Source organism: Phascolarctos cinereus, unplaced genomic scaffold (genome assembly GCF_003287225.1).
Source record: "Phascolarctos cinereus isolate Bilbo 61053 unplaced genomic scaffold, phaCin_HiC Scaffold_1;HRSCAF=81, whole genome shotgun sequence".
Lineage (NCBI taxonomy): Eukaryota > Metazoa > Chordata > Mammalia > Diprotodontia > Phascolarctidae > Phascolarctos > Phascolarctos cinereus.
The window spans coordinates 162,763,453-162,789,531 of record NW_027555514.1 but is presented as its reverse complement, the minus strand read 5'-3'; the positions used below and the strand labels follow the sequence as shown (position 1 = coordinate 162,789,531).

The 26,079-nt window shown below is 35.2% G+C and overlaps 1 protein-coding gene across 3 annotated transcripts in view; it reads right to left on the bottom strand.

Moving 5' to 3' along the window:
- Window positions 1–26,079, bottom strand: part of USP6NL (USP6 N-terminal like) — a 204,716-nt gene that overhangs the window by 147,208 nt on the left and 31,429 nt on the right. Inside the window, exon 1 of one of the 3 annotated variants that reach the window (XM_020999669.2) lies at window positions 6,801–6,933. The exons of the other annotated variants lie outside the window; for them this stretch is intronic. Coding sequence (XP_020855328.1) covers window positions 6,801–6,873 — 73 coding nt within the window. The 5' untranslated portion in view covers window positions 6,874–6,933. Of the gene's footprint in view, window positions 1–6,800; window positions 6,934–26,079 lie in introns of those variants that run through there. 3 annotated transcript variants of the gene reach the window in all.

The following is a 26,079-nucleotide window of genomic DNA, read 5'->3' as shown; positions in this document are numbered from 1 at the left end:
AAATAATAACAATAATAATAATAATAGTAATGTTATTTTTAACATTCTTTTAAAATTGAGTTCCAAATTGTCGTACTCCTCACCCCTCCCACTGAGAAGGCAAGTAAAATAATACCAATTATACATATGAAATAATACAAAACATATTTCTATATTACCCATACAGAAAAAAAAAAGCAAGAAAATTCTACTTCAATTTGTATTCAAGAGTTCATTAGTTCTCTCTCTAGAGATGGATAGCATTTTTTTCTTCATGAGTCCTTTGGAATTGTCTTAGATCAGTACACTGATCAGAGTAGCCAAGTCTTTCACAGCGGATCATCATTGCAACATTGCTGTTACTATGGAAATGATCTCACAGTTCTCACTTCACTTTTATAGGTCTTGCTATGTTTTCTTCTGAAACCGCCCCTCTCATCATCTCCTATAAGCGCAGTAGTGCTCCCTTGTAATCATATGCCACCACAAAAAAAAAAAAGCTGCTATAAATATTTTTATACATATAGGTCCTATTCTTTTTTATTCGACCTGTTTGGGATACAGACCTAGCAGTAGTATTGCTGGGGCAATAGGTATGCACAGTTTTATAGCCCTTTGGGTTTTCAGACAGTTGTCACTTTACATAAATGGACCCATTTACAGACCTCTACATAAAGTAATTTCTATGTAATGTAAATTTCCCTGCAGATATGGGGAACGGAAAGAAGAGAAGATGGAAACAGGAAGGGGGTCATGAGCCAGTGGAGGGAGGAGACCAGTACATGGTTCAAGGACATTTGAGGGGCAGGGTCAGAGAAGTGACAACAGAAGGAGGAAGATGTTGGGGTTGGAGCCAGCCATACTGGGGCCTGGTCAAAAGCAAGAGGAAGAACATGCAGAGAGCACACATATGGGGGCCAGGCACAGAAAGTGACAGAAAAGGGTAGGTAAAATGTGGGGGCTGGTGACAGCTACATGGTACCCAAGCATTGACAGATAGAAGACAGACATATGGGGGCCAGACATGCGGGCAGGTAGGTGGAACAGGGAAATTTTTCTCTTAGTGCCAGAGGTGTCAGGCCAAGCCCCTGATCTGGCAGTGGCAATAGTGGTGGTGGCAGTCTCTCTGCAATCTATTCTTCTGGTTTCACTTGGAGAATTGTTTTTTTTTTTTAATGGAGGCCACAGAGGCCAAGGAGATCATGAAGGCCACAGAGGCCACAGAGCACTCAGCCAAGGGACAAGAGTACAGAAAGAGAAAGAAAAAGAATAGTACTATACAGTAAAGTTAACATAAGTTTTTGTGGAATGTGGCTTCCTTACAGAATGCATTATGTAAAGTCAAATTTATGTAATGTGAATTTATGTAAAGAGAGAACTGTCCATAGTTCCAAATTATTCTTGAAAATGACTGGACCAGTTCACAACTCCACTAACACTTTATTATCAGACACATTTTCCACTATCCCCTCTAGCATTTGTCATTTCTGACAGGCATGGAGTGGTACCTTAGAGTTGTTTTCATTTGCATTTTTCTGATCAATAGGATTTAGAGCATTTTTTCATGCATATATACAGCTTTGATTTCTTCTTCTGAAAACTGCCTGTTTATATCTTTTGGTCATTTATCAAATATCTTATTTTTTTTAATTTGAGAATTGAGGCCATTATTAGATAAACATAGTAACTTTCAGCAAAATGTAGCTTCCATTATTATTCCTTTTACTCAGGTCTATTTTTGCTTTTGCTTCCTCTGAGACCATGTTTGTCAATCCTGCCTTTTTTTACTTCAGATAGATTTTTGTCCCAGGACTTTATTACACTTGATTTTTCAAGGTAGGTTATTCCTGGCTGTAATCCTAGTTCCTTTGCCTTCTGGAATATTATATTCTAAGCTCTCTACTCCTTTAACATAAAGCTGCTAAATCTTGTGTGATCTTGACTGTGGCTCCATGCTGTTTCAATTGTTTCCTTCTGTCTGCTTGCGATGCTTTCTCCTTGACCTTCAGACTCTGGAATTTGGCTATATGTTTCATTTTAAGATCTCTTTGAGGAGGTAACTGGTGGATTTTTTCAATTTCTTATTTTACCCTCTGGATCTAAGATTTTGGGACAGTTTTCCTTTACAATTTCTTAAAATATATCTAGGCTCTTTTTTTTTTCTTAAATTCTCTCTCCTTGATTTATTTTTCAAGTCATTGTTTTTCCAATGAGATATTTTACATTTTCTTTTTTCTTTCTTTTGACTTTGTTTCTTGATGTCTCATAGAATCATTAGCTTCCACTTCTGTAATTTTTAAGCAACTATTTTCTTCAGTGAGCTTTTGTACTTCCTTTTCCATTTGGCCTATTCTGCTTTTTTAAGTTCTTTCCTTCAGCGAATTTTTGTGCATCTTTCACCAAGGTGATATTTTCTTCACTATTTTTTGTGCCTCTTTTTATGAAGGTGTTAATTATCTTTTCATAATTTTCTTGCATCACTCTCATTTCTTATCCCAATTTTTCTTCTACCTCTCATCACTTTCTTTAACTCTTCTCAAAAATTCTTGTTGGGTTGGGCCCAGTTAGCATTTTTCTTTAAGGCTTTGCTTACAGTTGTTTTCATATTGTTGTCTTCTAAGTTTATGTCTTGCTCTTCTCTGCCCACCATAGCAGTTTTATATGGTCAAGCTCTTTTTTTGTTGTTCACTCACTTTCCCAGACTATTTCTTGACTTTGAACTTTATGTTAAAGTTCGGCTCTGTTGACTTGAGGGTGGGCCAGCACTATCACAAGCTTCAGGCAATTTATCATACTGCTGTTTTCCAAGCTATTTCTGAAGGTCTGCAAGTTTTTGGTGCTTCTAAGGTGGTATGATCCAGGGAGAGGTGTGGTCACTGTTTTGTCTACAATCTGTGCTCTGGTTTCTGGGTAAAAGCTCCCAAAGTCGTTGCTGTCACTGCTACTGTCACCCATCACAGCCACCTCCATGGTCCACCACTAGTGCTGCAGTAGGAACTCTAGGCCAGCTGCCACCCTGGTATCACAGAACACTCCTGCTGACCTCCCAAATTGTCTTAGGCTGGAAAAATGTCTCATTTTGACCTTTTGTTAGCTCTGCTGCTCCAAAATTTTATTTGGAGAGTTACTTTAAAGTTATTTGGAGATGAATGTTGGGAGAATTCTGCTGGGTTGCTGCCTGTACTCCGCCATCTTGGTTCCATCTTTAGTAAGCATTTATTAAGTGCCTACTATGTGCCAAGCACCACATAAAGGGCTTGGAATATTCTTTTTTTAAAAAGGCACAGACAATCCCAGCTCTTAAGAAGCTCATAATTTCAGGGCAGCTAGTTGGTGCAGTGGATAGAGCACTGGGCCTAGAGTCAGGAGGACCTGAGTTCAGAAATGGCCTCAAAGCAGGCACTTGACACATTAGCTGTGTGACCCTGGGCAAGTCACTTAACCCCAACTGTCTCACACACAAAAAAAAAGCTCACAATTTAATGGGGAAGACAACAAGCATATGTGTGTGTGTGTGTTTGTGTGTGTGTGTGTGTGTGTGTGTGTGTGTGTGTACACACTTCACTATCTTTGAACTGGGGTCACTCATTGCAGCTGAGGGCTCTCTGTGTGAATTTCTATATTTGGTGGCAAAAGCTTCTCCAAAAGAATGAATAAGTGGAAACTCAGTGTCCACACTAGGGAAAAGAAAAAAGGAGAAAACTCATGCACAAGATTTATATATCCAAAATAAATTTATTAAAGGCTAGTCTTTATAGCCAGCTAGAGATAGGAATGGGATGCAGTGAGCTTTCAAATATGCATACTGGGTAGGCTAACAGTTTTAATGATGGCTTCCCCTTTTTGTACAAGTAAAATCACATCTGTGGTGTGTGTGAAGTAAAATCCCTCCTTCTGAGTGTTACTCAAAGTTGGCTAACAAGGGGGAACTGTGTGTGTGTGTGTGTGTGTGTGTGTGTGTGTGTGTGTGTACACATATATATAGGAATTTAGGTAGATATATGTAAGGGCAGTATGTATTGATATGTATGGGTATGTATCTATTGATATGTACACATTGATATGGTATCTAGAAATGGGAGGTAACAGTCCAGCTACATTCTGTCCTAGTTAGAATAAACATCATTCAATTGAAGGTACCACATTTTAGGAATAACACTAGCAAACCAGGGTATATATGCAGAGGGGGGAGACTTTGATGGTAAAAGGACTAGAAATCATACCATATGAGCATTAGCTGAAGGAAAAGGACATGTTTAGCCTTAGAGGAGTCGATATTAGAAATTTTGATAGCTAGCTACAATTATCCAAAAAGCTAACACAGAAAAGTAAACAGATTTTTTTTCCTTCATAACACCAGAAGGATAGAGAGGTAAATTTTGGTTCAAAATAAGGAAAGACTTCTGAATACTTAAATCTCTCCAAACATAGAATGGGGCTGCCTCAGGAGACACTGGGTTCCTCATCACTAGAATTCTTTCATTTAAGGCTAGATGACTTATTAAAGATTAAGATTCTTTGAGATTCTCTGATTCAGTATAAGAACTGAATAAAAACTGAGTATCTGCTTATGGCATATCTTTTCTCAAATAAGCAATTTGTCAGTATTATTAAAAATATGGGGGCAGCTAGGTGGTACAGTAGATAGAGCACTGGCCCTGGAGTCAGGAGGATCTGAGTTCAAATTGAGCCTCACACACATAACACTTACTAGCTGTGTGACTCTGGGCAAATCACTTCACCCCAAATGCCTCACTCAAAAGAAAAAATGGCATATAACTATCTCCTAAAAGAATGAAATAAAACCAGTTAGTAAAACCAAATGCAGGACATAGGTCACCAACAAATGCCATAAAATTAGGGGTTCTTTTTCTTCAGAAAACTACTAAGAATAACTAAAATTTGTTCAATCTTAATTATAACTACAAATAATTGATCTAAAGAAATAAGAAAATCCTACATAATAACAGCAGATTGGCTAGTACTGTGTACATACGGTACATCTTACAGTATATCCCTAAACTGATTTAATGTAGAAACTATTTCCAAATGTTATTATATATTTAAGCTCTTTGAAAGAAATGATGTACTGAAATACTGCAAAACAGTTATTATCATTGCTATTACCTTTTTCTATGGATATATTCCAAGCAAGTATGATTATTATTTCAAATGCACAATTCAGGAACCTGGCATTACTTAAATAGAACTGGATTAAATTAGCCAACTCTGGTGTTCTTTAAATACTAAAACATGTTAAGATTTTTTTTCAAAAAAAAACCCCCAGATTTTAGAATTTTATTATTTATAAATGGAAAGAACAACATGTCATCTGCTATTTTAGGACAAAAGGAAATAGAGGTAAATAAATATAGAGGATTCTAAATAGCGTTCTGAGATTTGCAAAGATAAATAACATTTGCTTCTTTGTTTTTGGAAGATGAGAGATGATGCATTTCTTTGAAACAATACCAGCCCTGTTTGATAATTTGTTTAAAGATACCTTACCATACTTTAAATGAAAAATTGCTTATATGTAAAATGTGTACTTGATCTCTAAAATCCCATCTAGCTCTAAACTTCTATTATTCTGCAAGTTTATATTATTTGATGCTGCTTAACATTCTTGCCAATCATTGAAACTCCTAATTTGAAGTATTTTACAAAAACTCATTTGAATCCTAAGATTACCAAACTTTAACTAAAGAACTATAAAAGATATAACCAAAAAAAATTTTGGTTAAGTCATAACATGTAATACATCAATATAAGAAACAGTATTGCTTTGGAGAAGCAGTTTTCTAAACATATTTGGAATATGATTCAATTTTCAGAAGTTCAATTTATATAAAACTTTTCAAAAATACATATTTTTTGAGGTATATCTACTTTTTTTGGGAAAAAAAATCACATGGAGTTATAATGAAGTAGTTGAGTGGGTCACCTGTTTTGACTTGTCAACAAATAATATAATACAGTTGTCAGTATTACCAGCCTAGATCCTGGACTTTTTTTTTCAAAGTTATCCTGAAATCTGAGTTAGTACTTAAATAATTAAAATTAATATCATATCAATTACTTGATGTCATGGTTCCCTTAACTTGCTTTAAGATGAAAAGAAAAAGTATGAACTCAATATGAGAATTTGAAAATATATTTCAGTGCACCACTAGTTAAAATTGAGAATTATTACAAAAATAGGATTGCTTTAAAAAGAAATAGCAACAGATAAACATAAAAACCACTAAAAAGAGCAGAAGAATTAACCACCTTTCAAAACTATAATTACAATACTGCCCCTTACTACTGGCAATATTCATCTGACAAAAGCACTTAGATTTCAATCCACTAATATAGCAAATGTAATCTACTTCTGAACTAAATAGCAACATAAACATAAACTGAATAATTTTCTTACTCTGAAATAAACATTGTAAGACCTTTCAATTTTACCATTAATATTTATATTTTTTACAATCAAGAAGAAGAATTTTAATCTCATTTTTCTGGCTATGAAAATTGTGAAGAAAATGTTCTCTGCTGCAAATATAATAAAATTTTCCTTACTCTCCTCTGTCTTCCACTAGCTTGCTTATAATATAACTAAGATTTTAAAAATTTATCAATAATAATTGGCTTGTTATTGACTTATGTCTAAGCAAGTCTAAGCAACTAAGAAATTCAAATATCAGAACCACAACAGCATATTGCTTCACAGTAACTGAAAATACATTTTAAGCAGCTGTTCTGTAAATAGTCACAAAAAAAGATCACTGAAAGCCTCAAAGTGCTAGGATCCAACGTTCTTACACTATTCCTACCTTTCTTCCCAGTGGCTGATCTTTGTCTCGATGGGGACACCAGATCCTTTACAATTTGTAAGACTTGAATCATTGCTATTTAGCAAGACCAAAGACTCCAGCTGCTCCTCCGGAAATCCAACAGGTTTCATCACTAACAGCTCATTACATTTCTGCTTTCAGTGAGCTCAGAAATGCTGAGGCACCAATACAGTTAACCTTCAGAGAAATAAATGCTTTTGCTAGCTGTCCCATGAATCCTTTCAAGCAGTTAAAAAATTCAAAGTGGATTCAGCACATATGAAAAGCAACATCGTCAAGGTTCAAGGTGCCTTTCCATGCAAAGTTTCAATTAGTGACAAAAAGAAAATTTCTTCAGTATGATTTTCTCAAAATACTTTCTCTAAAAAAGTGACGGAGCTTAAAAATACTATGAAATAAATACATAAAAAGAATAATAACAAATACTTAAACTAAATTTCCTTAAAAGTGCAGCCAATAATAATAAAGTATAAAGATTTGAATTTTTTCTAAAACCTTATTACAGTTAATTTTTTTATTTCCCAGAAACTTCCTGAATACTAAAAAATAAATTAAAAGTCAGATGAAAATAAAGATCATCTTGATAACTCCAAGCTGTCAATAATTCTATAATCAGTAAGCACTGCCAAAAATATCTACAAGAAGAGCCCTTAAGTTCCTCCTCATCCTTTTTTACACACCTCAGACATTCTGGGTACATGATTCTTATGCATCACTGCACACCAGACATCCTAGTAAGAGCTTGCAGTTTCTTCTGTCTCACCACTAGAGGCAAAAAGAGAACCTAAAGTATAACCATTGTTTCTGTCAGGTAAGTTTAAGAGACAAGTTATAACAAATGCTCAATTAATATTTATTACCATTTTTTAAAAGTACACTCATTAGTCATTACTTAAAGCTACCAAAAAGATAACTAAATAAAAAAAATTTCAGGTATAATTTTCAGTCCTCTTAAAATATTATATTTATGCCTCTTGTTCCCTCATGCTTCCATCACGTGAACCACCTTATTTCCCCCTCCAGTTCTTGTTCTTACCTCCTACTATTGCTCCCTGTTTGGACATTTTAAATATAACGTACATACTGATATCTCCACACTGGAAAAATTTCAGGATATCTACTGAGCCAGCCCCATGGTTTCAGGCACAGAAATAGTCTATTTCCATTTCAGAGATGGGATGATAAGGACCAGAAGAGCTAGTAAATGTTGCAGTTAGATGCATCAATTGTCATTAGCTATCTGAAAAAAGTCAAAATCACTAATATTCAGGGGAATATAAGTTAAAATAATCTTTAGGTATCACTTAAAACCTATCAAGCTAGCAAAGATGGTAAAATAGGAAAACTTTATTGTAGGGGTTCTGAGAAGATAGGCAATGCTAATTCATTACTAATGGAGTTGTAAATTGGTAAAAACCAGTCTGAAAAACAATCTGGAATTATGCAATTTAAGTTACTAAATGGTTTATAATATTTAACCCAGAAATTCTACTAATATGTCTATATCCCAAGAGGGATATTGATAGCAAAAAAAAAAATTCATCTATAAAAATGTTTATTAGAGCATCATTTGTCATAAACAAGAAGTCTGGAAGAAAATAATGCCCCATGACTAGGTAATGGCTGAACAAATTATGTTATATAAAATGTAATGCAAAATTATTATGCCATAAGGAATTTCAATTACAAAGAGTTCAGAAAAATGTGGCTCTGGCTGTTCAGGGCCCAAATGCATACATGGATAGCCTTACTCTTAATCTCAGCATCAGCCATACTTGCTCAAACTCCATGATGCAGAACTCTCAAATTCCATACTCAGACCAGGTTTATTCCCTTACACTGTCCTTACACTCAGACAATCAGGCTGTCCACCTTGCTTGTTCCCTATACATGACATTCAATCTACCTTCTCTGTGTCTTTCCACAGGGTCACCCACTGCTTCCCACCCTCTCTCCCCCCTCCCCCCCAACCCCAACTCATAACGCCTTGAATCCACTCCATTCCTCACTTCAGCCTAATAAAATTACTAGCTTCCTTCTAGGCTCAGCTCAAGTGCCCCCCCCCCACAGGAAGAGTTTCTTGATCTCTTCCACCTGGCAGCTAGTGTCCTCCCTGGAAATTTCTTCCAATAAAATGTGAACTCTTAGAGGGTAAGATTATTTTATTTATGTCTTTGTATCCCGTGTACTTAGCACAGTATCTGATACAAATGTTTAATAAATGTGTGCCAAGTCAATGACAGTCCATTTATCAAATTCTGCCCCAGTGACTGCCAAATTACCTTCATACACTCCTTAGCATGTCAATCAAGGCCTATTATAATGAGGCTCCAATCTAGCTTTCTAGATTTATCCCTCACCGACCCCCTTCATATCCCTTAACTATATTCATGCATGATAAGGGAAAATATTTTTAAAAGCAAAAATACTTATTCAGCATATGTTGTAGATATGAAGTAGCCTAGTAGCATTACATTTAAATAGCAGGGGAGATGCTTTGAAAAGCAAAACCACTTATTCAGTGAAACAATTCTTAAGCCAAATCCTTATTTCTACAACCATGTTTTCTCTTTCTCTTTCCTTATTCTTTTCTTCCATGAACACACCTCCAACTCAAACATGTTCAAAGTGAAACTAAAATGACATTGTAAGTCAAAGAATGAGATAACAGCAAGGAAAACACTGCTATCCAAAACAAAGAAAATTATCAATGAAAGCAAGTAGTAGTAATATGATTACCACCACCTACTGTCCCTGATCAAATGCCCAAGACTACTCCTGCCTTTCCCTACATTTAAAAAAAAATTTTTTTCAAATGAAATACAAACAATGGCAGTACCAAAAAGTTAAGCAAAATAAAGTTGTATAAGTGCTCAGAAAAGAGCAACTGGTCAAGGAAACTGACAAGAAACCTATCTTCAAATAAATATGCTGGTGCTTTCTAATGGTGCCAACTTCTGGGGAAAAATAAATAAATTAACTGGAACATCTTGTTTGCTCAGAGTATGAAACAAGAATGCACATAAATCAGTAAAATTAAAAGGCAAAATTATAAAGATATGCATAATAAACAACAGTGAGTAATTTAAATTACTCTCTCAAGACTTTAAGAACATAGTATTTTAATGGATCCTTTTGAGCCTTATAAATTCAAAGCCAGGATCATTTTCAATGTGCTTTCTTACTAATTTTTAAAAAAATCTTCTAAATAACAAATCGGTCTATTAATCAGGTTCCTTTAACTCCTGGGGACAAAATAAAAAATCCCAATGAGGTGGAAAGGGTTCACAGAGGAATAATTGCTCAAGTTGTTTTTTCAAAGACATGCAGTGAAAATGGAAGCAAGGCTAAGTCACAGAGTGAATATAAAAGAGTGGCAATTGTGTTATAAGAAAAGTGTCAGGAATGATGTAGCTCAGAATAAGCTAAATCTGTCACAAATGGTTAAAGACATCAAAAACAGCTTTCTAGCTATCTGGGGAAACAAGAGGTAGATCAAAGAAGGGACTGTCCATTTGGCTTTATTCAGGGTGGATAGGATGATGAGTAGTGGGAGAGAAAGCAGCTCTGTTCAACTCTTATTTTGGTTATATTTTCACTGCCAAAGAAAATTATCTTTAGGCCTGCAAAGGACAAAATAAAAATGGTTAATAGGAAGTTGAAACCCAAAATGAGGACAAACATAGTAGGAGAGGAACTAGCAGTCCTCAAACACCAGGCCAAGATAAACTGTGCTCCAGGGCACTAAAAGAACAGGTGATATAACTGCAAAGACAGTGTTAGTAATATCTGAAAGCCTATGGAGATGAAAGAGATGATACAGAACTAGAGAAGGGCAAATACTGCCTTGATTTACATCAAGGGAAAGAGAGTAGATTCTGCAACCTAAATACTAGTGCACTTGACTTTGTTTCCTGGCAAAATTCTAGAACTTATTAAAGCAGTGATCACATGATGTCAACATAGCTTCATCAAAAACAGGCCAAGCTAAACTAACCTCATTTCCTTTTGTAGCAGGGTATAAAGACTGGTAGATGAAGCAAATGTCACAAATATGCTTTACCTAGATTGTAGCAAGACATTAAGCAAAATATCTCATGATATTCTATAAAGAGAATGGGGAAAATGTTTGCTGAAAAGTAGATGGATCTGGAATTGATTTGATGTTAATTTGGAAAGAAGGCTTTAGTAGACTGGCAAAGGAATCTGGGCTTGGCCATAATGGGGAGGGAGGAAGGGAAGAGGAAGGGAGGAGTAGAAAGGAATAAGTATTTATATGGTGCCTATTCTGTGCTAGGTTCTGTGCTAAGCATTTTTTTTAACAAGTATCATCTCATTTTCATCTTCACATCAACCCTGCAAGTAAGTGTTATTATTATGATTGTTATTTTAAAGTTGAGGAAACTGGAGCAAATAGAGGTTAGGTGACTTCCCCAGCATCACACATCCAGTACATGTCTTGAACTCAAGTCTGCCTGACTCTAGGCCCTTTGTTATTAATGACTTAGATACAGGCAGAGATAGCAAGCCTATTTTGTAAACAACACAAAGCTGGGAGAATGAGTTGACATGCTTCATGGCAATCAAGATTCAAAATGCAGGCAAGAACATCAGGCTAAACTTACAACAACAATTACGAGGGAATCAATTCTCACACTTTGATTCACAGATATAAGTTGTCACTGATATGTCTAGATGAAAAAAAGATGAATGATCTAGGAGTTTTAGTGGACCATTAGCTCAATATAAGTCAACAGTGTAATAAACATTCATTCTACACGCCCTTTTTTATTTTTTCTTTTTCAGAAGATTGAGGTTAGGTGACTTGCCCAGGGTCACACAGCTAGTAAGTGTCAAGTGTTTGGTCTGAGGCCACATTTGAACTCAGGTCCTTCTGACTTCAGGGCCAGTACTCTATCCACTGCACCACCTAGCTGCTCCTCCACAAGCCCTTTTTAAGTAAACACTATGTGGCACTGTGATAGGCTCTGTGGACACAGAGACAAAAATAAAATGTTTCAGTCTTCGTGGAGCTTCCCTTCTATTAGGGATAACATGTATACTGAAAAGTAAATACAAAATATACAAAGTAGAAACAAAGTAATCTTAGAGTGGGGCATTAGCAACTGAGAGAAAGGGCAGGAATCACAACAGGGTTCCTGGAAGAACTTGCACATGAGCTGGAGTTTGAAGTTAATTTACTGAAATGAAGGTGAGGAGAGAGTGCATTCTAGGCAGTGGGGGGACAGTCTATGCAAAAGCATGGTGACAGAAGAAAGATAGGTAACAGCAAGACAGCCAGGTTGGCAGAAATGTAGATTCTGTGAAGCAAAGTGATATGGAAAGGAGGACTGGAAATGAAGGCTGAAGTCAGGCTGTGAAGGGCTTTAAAAGTCAGGACTCCATATTTTATCCTAGAGGCAAGAGGAAGGCCATGGAGTTTCCTAAGCAAGGGAGTGACAGAGATAGACTGTGCTTTAAGAATATTATCTTGAAAGTTGTGTAGGGGATGGATTAAAGAGTGGAAAGACTATAGCAGGGAGATGAACTACAATGCAATAGCAGTAGTCCAGACAAGAGATGATGAGGGCCTCAACAAAGAAGGTGACACTGAGAATGGAAAACACTAGGATAGATAAAGGTATATTGTAAAGGCAGAATCAATAAGACTTGATAAACCATTAGAAATGAAGGGGCAAGTCACTTAACCCTGTTTGCCTCAGTTTCCTCATCTGTAAAATGAACTGGAGAAGGAAATGACAAACCACTCCAGTACCTTTGACATGAAAACCCCAAAATGGAGTCATGAAGGGTAAGATAAAACTGAAATGACTGAACAAGAAGCAAAAGTTTGATAATCTCATATTATCTATGCTGTAGAGGTAGGGGGATTAGATCAGATGTCCTATGAGGTTTCTAGAAGTCTGGAGTAGTTTGTGACCTTTCTTCAAAACATTTCTTAGGTATTAAATTACCATCATTTTACAGGACATATACTACAACTAAATAAGAAAAAAATAACTTGTCGTCATACTAGAGACAAGAACTTAAAAATTCAAGATAGTCAAGCTAAATAACAGATATATGTTGCATAACTAAATATTATAATCTCAATTCTGGACTACTTCTTTTTTGGGGATAACAAATCAATTCATCTCATCTTACTTTTCATCATATTCGTATCTGCAATAAAGGTTATAATTGCCTGCTTGAGATGATAATGTTTAAAAATGTGTTTAAGATTAGAAGTGCCATGCATTACAATTACACATTCTCAAAAGCTTAAATTGCACATTAAAACTTGGAAATCTTGCCCTCAGATGTTTTTCTATAAAAATATATAATCTGCAATAGATCTTGTTCATATATTCTAGAATTTTCTTTTTTTAAACCAATGCTAATTATTGAAGTGAGGGTTCAGATATTAACACTATCTGCTAAAATTTTGTCTACTTTGGACTACAGATTTGGAAATTCAGATAAGTAAAATGTTTATTTTGAAGTTGAAGATTAAAGACTGAATAACTTAAAATCTTCCTCTATCCTCCTCTTAACTTTTCTATTAATGGTACTACCATTCTCCCAAACATGATTAAAACACTTCTCTCACAGACCAACCACATCCAATTAGTAGTCAAGTGCTATCAATTCTAACTTTGCAACAGCTCTTCTCTTGTAACTATCCTCATTACAACAACAATAAAATAGTAACAATAGCATTTATATAGCCACTTTCAGGTGTACAAAGTGTTTTACATTTTAACTCATTGTGATTCTCACAACAATCCTGGGTGATGTTATTACCCCATTTTACATATGAGGAAAGAGGCCCAGAGAGGTTAAGTAACTTATCCAGGGTCGCACAGCTAGCAAAGGGTTTTAAGGAAAGACTCAAACTTGACTCTTCTTCACTCTAAGTTCTGCACACTACCCACTGTGTCACTTAGTTGCCTATGAAAGCAAACTTAGCTCAGGCTGTCTTTACTTTCTTATCTGGGAAATTTTAACAGCATTAAATGCCAACCTACCTTTTTTGACCTTATTTCACAACATACCCTTCAAGTGCTCTAAACTACAGCCAAACTAGACTGTATGTCTTTCCCAAACTCCACTTATCATGTCCTAACTCTGTGGATGTACATATCCTGTCACTCAAAGGTAGGATGCACTCCCCAACAGTCTACAACAGTAGATATATTTACTGTTCTTTTTGATCCTATGAAGTCTCCAAAAAATTTTCCTGATGCCTGAAGGTAAAAAAGATCCCCTTCCTTCATATCACTCATATGACTTCATATGTATGAGTCATATCACTCATTTTATCATTTCCTAATTGATACACTTTCCCCCTATACTAAATTGTAAGCTTCTTCATAACCAGAAGACCTTCTGTTTTTCAAATTTCTATACCCATTACCATGCCATGAGTAATTTATTGTCTAAACTGGATGGTGAAAAAATAAGATGTAATGACAGCTGCGTTTTTATGGAAAATAAATGCTACATTATAAAATTTCATTCACATGATGCAAAGAGAGACCACTACTATGATAAATGATGAATTTACTAAAAAAAAAGGCTTATTAGCGTAATTAAAATTTGTGATTTTTTTTAAAGTTTTTAATATATTGCTATAAGGAAACTCAATTTTCTTATAGAAAGTAGCAAATATATCTTAAGCTCAGTGGAAAATTGTCACAAATGTTTACAAAATTAGCTTTACATGTATGAGATAATCCCAACAATATATTCTCTCTCAATTTTTTTCTCAACATCTAGATTTTAAAATTCTATTATTGTAGTAATACTCCAAATACATCATCTATGCCACTTTTTTAACTTTTTTTTAAATTTTACAATCAATCAGTCAACATTTATTAAGAGCCTACTATGTGTCAGCCATTGGGCTAGGCCCTAGGGATACAAAGAATGAAACAATCCCTACTCTTAAAGATCTTTCTATTATAATAGGAAAGACAAGTACATCTGTAAATATATAAAGAATAAATATATACAAAGTGGTTAAATACAAAGAAGTTTGGGAAGGACACTAACAGAAAGGATCAAGAAAACATTCTTTCAAAAAATTTAATTTGTATTTTCAGATCCAAATTACCTCCCTCTCTCAACCTAAAAAGAAATATGATACCTGTTATAAACATATGGCCAAGCAAAACATAATTCCTCATTAGTCAGGTTCCAAAAAAAAGGGGGGGGGAATGATAAAAAAGGAACATTTGCTTCAAGCAAAAGTCATCCACCTGGAGGTGAGTAGCATTTTACATCACGAGTTTTTTGGAGCTGTGGTGGACCACTGTATTTTATTATATTGGCTCAGCCTATTCATGAATAATTAATAATTCTTTATGTGTGTGAAAAGTGTTTTATAATTGTGTTCAAATAATTCCTGTGTTTATCATGCCCAAGTACTTTATGCAGTTTGAATGTATTTTAAATGGAATTTGTCTCTCTCTTTATGCTGAGTATGCCAGGTTTTGTTGGTAATGCACAGAAATGTTGATGATTTGTGTGGGTTTGTTTTATATCCCACTACTCTACTGTTACTGCTTTGACTACTTTTTAGTTGACTCTCTAGGATTTCTTAGTATACCATCATACATATAACATATATCATCTGCAAAAAGTAATTATTTTGTTTCCTCATTACCTAAGCATATGCCTTTTTCTTTTTCTTTTCTTACTGATATAGTTAACATTTCTAGTACACTTTTGAATAAGAATGGTGATGATGAACATCCTTCCTTCAACCCTGATTTTATTTATTCCCATTATAGATGCTTGCTCTTAGTTTGAGATATTTATCATTTGAGAAAAGCTTTATTTATTCCTATGCTTTCTAGTGTTTTTAATAGGAATGAGTGTCATCTTTTGTTTGAAAAAAGCTTTTTCTGCATCTATCAATATAACCTTGTGATTTTTGCTGGGGTTTTTTTGTTGTAGATGTGGTCAATTGTGCTTATAGTTTTCAAAATATTGAACTAGCCCTACATTGCTGGGATAAATCCAACCTGGTCATAGTGTATGATCATTGTGATGTTGCTATAATTCCTTTGCTATTATTTAAAATTTTTGCATCAATATTTATAAGGGAAATGGTCGATAGTTTTCTTTCTCTGATGGCTTTAGCTATCATAATTAGATTTGAGTCATAGGAGGAAATTGATAGGACTCCTACATTACCTATTTTTTCAAACAGTTTTATAATATTAGAATTAACTATTCTTTAAATATTTGGTAGAATTCACTTGTAAATCCATTTGGTCCTGGGGGGTTTTTGCTTAGAGCTCATTTATGGCTTCTAAAAACTCATTTTCTAAGAAAGTGACAAGTATTCTACTTCCTCTTGTGTTAATCTGGGCAATTTACATTTTTGTAACTATTCAACTATTTTATTCAGGTTATCAATATTATTGGTAGATAGATAAGCAAAACAGCTGCTAATAACTGCTTTAATTTCATCTTCATTAGTTTTTCATTCACTAATTTTTAAAATGGTAATTTGGTTCTCTTTTCTTAAGTCAAATTAACTATGGTTTGCCTAATTTTTTTCCCATAAAACCAGTTCCTACCTTTATTTATTAGCTCAATGTTTGTTTGGTTTGGGGGGTTTTTTTGCTTTCAATTTTACTGATTTCACTTTTGATTTTCAGGATTTCTATTTTAATGTCTAAGGAGAGGTTTTTAAATTTGTTCTTTTTTTAAAGTTATTTTTTAATTGCATACCCAATTCACTGATCTGCTCTTTCTCTCTTCTATTGATGTGAGTATTTAGAGATGAAATTTTCCCCTAAGTACTGCTTTGGCTGTGTCACACAAGTTTTGGGATGGTGTCTCATGATTGTTCCTATGATTTGTTCTTTGACCCTCTCATTCTTTGGGACTGAATTACTACTTTTTAATCTATACTTCAAAGGCCCTCAAACAGAATGTAATTTTCATTGCATTGTGATCTTAAAAGGATGCAATCAATATTTCTCCTTTTCTTTGTGGGCTTTTCATGATTTAATACAGTCAATTTTTTGAAGGTGCCATTCACAGCTGAATACTAGGTATACTCCTTTCTATTTCCATTCAACATGCTCCAGAAGTCTCTTATAACTTTTCTAAAATTCTATTTATCTCCTTAAATTCTTTCTTCTTTTATGGTTAAATGTATTTAAATCTGAGGAGTAAATTGAGGTCACCCACTAAAATGGTTTTACTATTTCCTCCTGTAACTCATTTAGCTTTTCCATTAAGAATATGGAAGCTATGCCACCAGGTTCATGTATGTTTAGTATTGATTTTAATTCACTGTCTATGTTACCTTTTAGCAAAATACAATTTCCCGGGGCAACAAGGAGGCACAGTGGATAGAGCACCAGCCTTGGATTCAGGAGGACCTGAGTTCAAATCCGACCTCAGACACATAACACTTACTAGCTGCGTGACCCTGGGCAAGTCACTTAACCCCTTTGCCTAGCCAAAAAAAGAAAAATACAATTTCCCTGCTTATTTCTTTTAATCACATTATTTTGCTTTTGCTTTGTCTGAGATTATCATTGCTACTCTTGCCTTTCTTATTCAGACGAAGCATAACACATTATGTGCAAAGCCCTCATTTTTACTCCATGTGTGTCTTTCTGTTTAAAATGTGTCTCTTTTAAGCAACATATTGTTAAGTTGTGTTTTCTAATCCATTCTAATATCCTCTGCTGTTTTATGAGTGAGTTCATCCCATTCACATTCACAGTTATGATTGCTAACTCTATATTTCCCTCTATCCTATTCTCTTCTATTTATCCTTCTCTTTAAAAAAAAAAAAAACCATCCTTCCCTTAAAAGGGCCACTAGGTGGTGCAGTGCATACAGTATTAGGCTAGGAATCAGAAAGACTCAATTTCCTGAGTTCAAATCTGGACTCAGACACTTAACTAGCTGTATGACCCTGGGCAAGTCACTTAACCCTGTTTGCCTCAATTTCTCATCTGTAAAATATGCTGGAGAAGGAAATGGCAAGCCACTCCAGTATCTTTATAAAGAAAACCCCAAATGGCACCATGAAGAGTCAGATATGGCTAAAAAACAATTGTACAACAAAAACCTCCCCAAAAATCTGTTCTGTTTCTGACCACCACCATCCTTCAATTACCTTCCCTCTCATCACTACTTCCTTTCTCTTAGCTCCTTTTCCTAATCCCCTGTTGAGTAAGATGAATTTCCACATCCAACTTTTTGTGTATGTATATTCCCTCTTTGAAACAGTTCAGATGAGTGAGGTTCAAGCATTGCCCGCTCCCTCACACCCAACATTTTCCCCCTTACTGTAAAACTCTTCCTAATGCATCTTTTATGTGAGATAATTTTCTTCAATCTTCCCTTCCCCCAGTACATCCCTCTTTCTTATCCTTTCATTCTTCTTCAGAGATCATCCCAACATAATAGAATTGTACCTACACCTTCTAAGTAGAATCCTTCTGACTCCCCTAATGACGATAAAGTTCTTCAGGGTTACATGTATCATTTTTCCATAATAATGTTAACAGTTTTGACCCTATGCTTCTCTTGAGTCTTGTGTTTCAACATCAAATTTTCTATTCAGTTCTAGTATTTTTATCAGGAAGGCTTAAAAGTCCTCCTATTTCATTAAATTTCCATTTTCCCCACACAGAATTATACTGTTTTGCTGGGTAGTTTTTTCTTGATTGTAATCCTAGCTTCCTTGCCTTCCAGAATATTTCATACCAAGCCCTCTGCTCTTTTACAGTGGCAGCTGCTGAATATTGTGTCATCCTTGCTGTGACTCCATGTCACAGTACTGCTCCCAGTATCTTCTCCTTGACCTATGGGCTTTGGAATTTGTCTATAACATTCCTGGTAGTTTTCATTTTGAAATCTCTTTCAAGAAGCAATCAGTGGATTCTTTTAATTTGAACTTTGCCCTCTGGTTGTAAGATATATGGCCAGTTTTCCTTTTGTACTTTCTTGAAATATGAGTCTAGGCTCTTTTTTTAAAAATCATACCTTTCAGGCAGTCCAACAATTCTTACATTATTTCTTCTTGTTCTATTTTCCAGGCCAGTTCTTTTTCTGACGATATTCCACATCTTTATCTATTTTTTTAGTCTTTTGGCTTTATATGTTTCTTGATTTCTCACAGACTTATTAGCTTTCACCTGACAAATATAATTTTTAAGGACTTATTTTTTCTTCAGTAAAGTTTTGTACCTCTTTTTGCCATTTGGCCAATTCTGATTTTTAAGAAGATATTTTCTTCCATATTTTTTGTGTCTCTTATCAAGCTATTAATTCTCTTCATAATTTTCTTGCATAGCTCTCATTTCTTTTTGCAATTTTTCCTCCATTTGATTTTTAAAATAATTTTTTGCTCTTTTAAAAAAATCTCCAGCTCTTCTAGAATTTCTTGTTAGGGTTGTTTCCAGTTTTCATTGAGACTACAGATGTTTTTAAATCATTGTCTTATTTTGAGTTTGTGTCTTGAGGATCCCTGTCACCGCAGTAGTTTATTTTTGTTAGGTTCTTTTGTTCTTGTTTGTTCATTTTTCCAGCCTATTTCTTAACTTTATACTTTTACATTAGAATTGGTCTCTACTCAGCCTCTGGAGGATGACTGGCCTGAGGATGAAGTTTTAATGTCCTGCTGCTTTCAAAGCTAAGTCTGGGTCCTATGGATTTTCAGTATTTCCAAAATGGTATAATCCATGGTGAAGTCTGGTCAATGCCTTCCTGGTCTGGGCTCTAGTCATCACTCAGGCAGTGCCCTTGCTCTGATAGTAGTGTCCCTAACCATAATTACTCCTTTCCACCCTGGAATTGAGTAATGGGTAATGGACTTGACAAATACTACCCTATCTTGTGACCAGTGTTAGTACAGGGGTCCCCTCAGAATTTCTTTCTGAGCAGGTTTTCAGTCTCCTGATCATCCCTGGGTGATAAGCACTCCTGGCACTGCCACCACTGCTGCTACTGATACTGCCCCCTCCAAAGCCCACAGTCCATGCTGCTTCTGCAGTGCCCTCCAGTCTAGCCCCCACTGCAGTGTCCATAGATATGCCTGTCTTCCTCAGTTGCTCTGGGCTAGAAAAATGACTCACCGTGACTTTTGTTGATTATCTTAGAATTCAGTTTGTCATGCTTGTTTAAGTTGTTTAAAAGGGTATATTAAGAGAGCTCAGAAAAAAAAGTGTCCTTCCCTCCGCCATCTTGGCTCCACCCCCAAAAAAAAGTTTCCTTTAGAAGGCAGTGTTTGAGCTGCATTTTGAAGGAATAGAAGGATTCTATGAGGCAGAGTTTAGGAGGAAGTACATTCTAAGACATTGTACATGGTCCGTGCAAAGCCAAAGAGATGGAATGTCATGTGTGAAGAACAGAGAGAAAACCTGTTCAGCTGGATTTCAGGACGGGTAGCAAAATAAAATGAAGTTTATAAGACAGGTTAAGGCCAAGTTAAACAGAATTTTCCAAACTAATCAGAGGAGTTTACATTGTATCCTTTAGACAATAGGAATCACGGGAATTTATTAATTAGGAGAATAACCTGGTGAGATCTTTATTTTACAAATAACTTTACAGAAGTGTGGTTAGAACTTAATTCTATAAAATAATAGATGTTCTCTTAAAAACATTCAATACTGCTATGTTACTACTTGGGTTGTGAGTAGTGGAAGCAAAGGGTAAGTGGAGTATTAACAGTATAAATATGATTGGGATAAGGACTGTGATTTCAATGGTATAGATAACTCCAAGGTGAAAAAATTCCTTCTATGAATGTTAGTAATCTCCTTCTACCAATGTTGGCAACTTCTCTGGAACTCAGAATATTAGAGTTACCTAGTGTACTGAGAGATTAAAGGATATGCCAGGGTCACACAGCCACTCTGTGTCAGAGGCAGAAGTCTTCTGAGGCCAGCTCTCTACTATGCCACCCTGCCTCTCAAGGATACTGTAACAAAACTATATAAACTCTAGCTATCGAGAGCTTACAGATGGCTTTCGCGATCAATGTAGCTCAGACAGAGCTCAAGCTTAACAAAGCAGCTTGAAGATCATCAAAGATTTATGCAAAAAGTAACCTTCTGCAACCATAATACAGATATTTGGGGAGATCTGCATATGGCCTTATTTTCAAATTCAAGAACTCATACCAAAAATGGTATTCAGGAGATCAGAGATCAAAGTACTACTTAACAATTCAATAGAAAAAAAAACTCAAGGTGTCAATAAAAACTATTTTCAGATTTGAAATTTTTTTAATTTTTTTTCTTATTTTTACTTTCAACATTCATTTTTATAAGATTTTGAGTTCTAAATTTTCTCCCCCTCCTTCCCCTTCCCCCTTCCCAAAACAGCATGCTATCTGATACAGGATATATATGCACAATCATATTAAACATATTTCCACATTAGTCATGTTGTAAAGAAGAATTAGAACAAAAGAGAAAAAGCACAAGAAAGAAAGAAAGAAAAAAGAGAAAATAGTGTGCTTCGATCTGCATTCAGACTCCATAGTTCTTTCTGTGGATGTGAGTAACATTCCCATGATTAGTCTTTTGGAAATGTCTTAGATCATTGCATTGCTAAGAAGAGCTAAGTCTATCAAAATTGGTCATCACACAATGTTGCTGTTACTTTATATAGTGTTCTCCTGGTTCTGCTTGCTTCACTCAGCATCAATTCATATAAGTCTTTCCAGGTTTTTCTGAAATCTGCCTGCTTATCACTTCTTTTGGAACAATAATATTCCATTACATTCATATACCACAACTTGTTCAGCCATTTCCCAATTGATGAGCATCCCCTCAATTTCCAATTCTTTACTACCACAAAAAGAGCTGCTAGAAATATTTTTGTACATATGGGTCCTTTTCCCATTTTTATGATCTCTTTGAGATGCAGACCTAGAAGTGGTATTACTAGATTAAAGGATATGCACAGTTTTATGGTCCTTTGGGCACAGTTCCAAATTGCTCTACAGAATGGTAGGATCAGTTCACAACTCCACCAACAATGCACTGCTGTTCTAATTTTCCCACATCTTCTCCAACATTTATCATTTTCCTCTTTTGTCATGTTAGCCACAGATTTGAAATTTCTTACTGCCAATTTTGATCACCATTCTAAAAGCTTTATAATCTAGGCTTATCATTGCAATCCCATAGAGCAAAGGAATTCAATATAACATTCCCAGCAAAGCCACAATTTTTAAGTACACACATGTATTTATATATAAACATGTGTATGTGTGTATACCAACATTTTATTAAGAATACTGAATATACAGAAACAAATACTTCTGAGGAGGGACAGTGTCAAAAGAAAGAATAGAATAAATGAGGGAGCAGGAGAGGATTAAGGGAAATAGAGTTAGTTTTTCACATGTCTAGTATGGAAGTGTTTTGCATAACTGCACATGTATAACCTATATTGAGTTGCTTGCCTTTTCAATGAGAGTGGGTGGGGACGGAGGAAGGGAGAAAATTTGGAACCCAAAGTTTTAAAAACACACGTTTAAAAAAAAGTTTTCACATGCAACTGGGAAATAAGAAATACAGGAAATGGGGTACAGAAGTCTATCCTGCCCTACAGGAAAACAGAAGGGAAAGGGGATGAGAGAAGGGGGGGTGAAGAGATAGAAGACAGGGCAGACTAAGGGAAGGGGTATTCAGAATGCATGCCATCTTGGGTGGGGGGAGGGGCGAGATGGGGTGAAAATTTGAAACTCAAAATCTTGTGGAAGTAAATGTTGAAAACTATAAATAAATTTATATCAAAAAAACTAAAATGTTCTGAATAGATAAAATCATTTTGGCAAAAAAAAAAGACTACTGAATATACAGGCACATTAACATACACACACACACACACACACACACACAGCCTTAAGTAATCAAGGGGAATCTATTCTACAAGTCTTCTACTAGGAAAATGTGTAAAACTTATAGTACCAATTATAAGGAGAGTAACTACCAGACCACTCCCTAAAAATGCAAAGGAAGTAAATGCTTATCTTTAGAATCCTCTTACCTTTCTTTTGATTCCCAGAAATCTAGTATCAAAATCTCTACCTCATAGCATTAGTCTCACTTTTCTCAACCCACCCAAGCATACTGCTAAATGAGTGCTATAGCCCTCACAGCCATAAAATCTAATTAGAATAATTTACATTAAGGTAGAAAAGAAAGAGCTTAATCTTCCCAGATGGTATTTACATGTTGAAAAGAGTATGTATTAATGTAATTAAGAATCTATAGTCATTAAAAATGAGTGGGGAGATATTTTTGAGCAAACCTACTCCGAGACAACCTTTCACCTTAGACTCCCAGGGAGTGTGATATAGGGTCACAGTATCATAGTCTAAACATATTTTACAGAGGAGGAAACTGAGATGGCAATAGTTAAGTGACTTTCACACAACGAGATACATCATAGCAGTAACTGAGTGTGGAACTGAACCCAAGTCTTCTATCTCCATACCTGGTTCCCCTCCTATACAACATTTAGCAGAATGAAGCCACTTCACTGTCTTCCCATTGAGAAAAGTGAGGCCATCTGCTTCAATTTTGCTCTTCTTCCTCTCTCCTCATCCTTCAATATCTCCTCCTTTACTACAGTCTCTGATGAAAAGGAGACCATCTCTATGCCTAAGCCAACCCCTTTATATATATATATATCCTTGATACTAATCTTTCCCAATTTTCTCTGTCCTCCCTATGTCCCCTCTCTTTTTCTCTAAACTTTAATCTCTCACTATCTCATGGCTGCTTTCCAGATGCCTACAAACCTGCCAAGTCTCCCTCATCCTTAAAAAAAAAAACCCTCACTAGATCATAGCTTTCCTGCTAGCTATCATCTTATATCTCTTCTCCCCTTTTCAGCTCAACTCTGTCTCACTATCAATTGCTTCTAATTCTGATAGCTCTGAATCCCCAGCTGCCATTGTTTAAACCCCATTTTCTACAGCTATCCAGCCCTTCCATTGTGCTCTCTGGAATGCTTGTTCCATAGATTAAAAAAAAAATCTTTAATTTTAAACTTTTTTCTTTCTTGGTCCCTCCATTTTTTTCCATTCAAGACTTTCTTCCTGAAGATTCCCTGGCCACCCTTTCTAGAACTTAGTCTCATATTCCCCACTCACAAGTTGGGACAGGGGAGTTGTCATAGTCCTTGTAATAGTTCATTTAATCCATATTCATCACTCAATCAAGATTTTAGTGGATATTGTCAACTGCTCTCCAGAGAAGTGATGTTAATTCTATTCCTTTTTCTAAACCACCCTAGTATCTTTAAGGTCTTCTTGACAAGAAAGACTACATATCAGAAACATGTCTCAATTTCAACCCTAATTCTTCCTACTTGGAACTATGAAAATTTCCCTTATCATTTCCCAGTTAGAAGAAATTTCTCTCCACTCACAGCATTTATTATGTACTATGTTGTACTGTCATTACTTATATAGTTACATATGTACTGTCATTACTTTATAGTTATTTCCCTTATTAAACTGTAAACCTGAAGAACATAAACCATCCCTTACATAATAATTTATTCATTATAGAACCCAACAAAATTCTAACCATATAGAAGGCTGTCAATAGATTATTTTTTAAAAAGTAAATGGACTAGATCAGTCTTAGAATTAGACAACATGAGAATGAAAGACAGCTAATTTACTTCTATATATATGCTTCTATTTGGGTCAAACTTGTGAAAGTGGGTAGGGAGAAAACAGCTAGAATACTACTTTTTTTTCCATGAAAGACAACATTGGGACGGAAAGAAAAAAAATTTTAATAGGCCATTGTTTTAAAAGACCTATTAAGGAAAATTTACTTTATATAGAGAGAGAGAACTGAACTTAAAATTTCATTTTCAAACAAGGTTATATTTATATATAATTGTACATACTTCAAACCTTAATTCAGTTCTCCAAAAAAACTTTAGTGCTGTCAAGGCATTCTTGACTACAACCTGTTTGGCAATGTCTTCTATCTGGAGAATAAAGGAAATGAATTGTAGTATATTTTATGATTAACACAAGCCTTCTTCCAAACATGATACTGGGGGCAGGGAGAATAATAATGACAGTACCAGTAGTAACAGTAATAATAGTAGTTAAAAGCATTTATATAGTAGTTTAAGGTTTGCAAAGCACATTACATGTTAATTCATTTGATCTCCACAACCTTGTCAGGCAATTACTATTATTATCCACATTTTCAGATGAAGAAACTGAAATTGTGAGAGACTAAGTGACTTAATTAGGGTCACATAGCTAGTAAGTGTATGAGGCAGGATTTAAATTCAAGTGTTCCTGACTCCAAGCCCTGCATTCTCTCCACTGAACCACCTAGATAACTCCATGGGGAATATACCGTCCAGCAGGCACAAAGGATATTCATCCAAATAAAAGATATAAGCTGACATCTAACTTTATCTATAATTAAAATATTTCCATTTTAAATTATTATTTTACTTAGAGTACTTCCTAAAATTTTAAAGAACAATGACCTATAAGAAGTTGCAATATAATCATAATTTAAGTAAAATTCAAAGGTAGATAAATTGATTTTTTACATTTCCTATTTTGACTAATAGTCTAAATTAATTTTTTGGCTTTTAATTAAAGTCAATGCTTAGTAGTTATAAAACTTTGAGGAGCATACTATGGTTAGAAGCCTAACTTTTCATATTAAAATCTCATGTGACCCATAAATCTTTAAAACTTAATGAGAATTAGAATCTCAATGTATTCATTTGTTCCATTTTTAGCTAAAGAACATTTATCAGGCCAAAGAATAAGTAGTGCCATGTTATGAGAAAGAGCTAACCTTTTTTAAAAGCATTCTCATTTACAAATAGGAAATCAGTTGTGACTAGTTTATATTTTAGAAAAAGAAAACAAAAAATTATACTGTACTTGAATATTTAATATCCTAAAGACTCCAGAGTTTATGCTGACTCTACTGGAGATGCCTTTCAGATGCTGATGGGGGAAACTCATCAAACTGAACCAGGGCTCCCCTGTTCAGTTCCTCCCCCTCCATCTTACAATGCAAAAAGGTATCAAGACTTTGACAGAATGGGAGGAAGCCTCAATGTCTAGATCAGAGGTGGGGACCCTGTGGCCTTCTAGGTCCTTGGGTGTGGTCTTTTGACTTTTTATTAAGGGGATTTGTTCTGTGAAGTTTGGATTCAGTCAAAAAGCCACACTTGAGGCCCTAGAGGGCCTTGAGGCCAC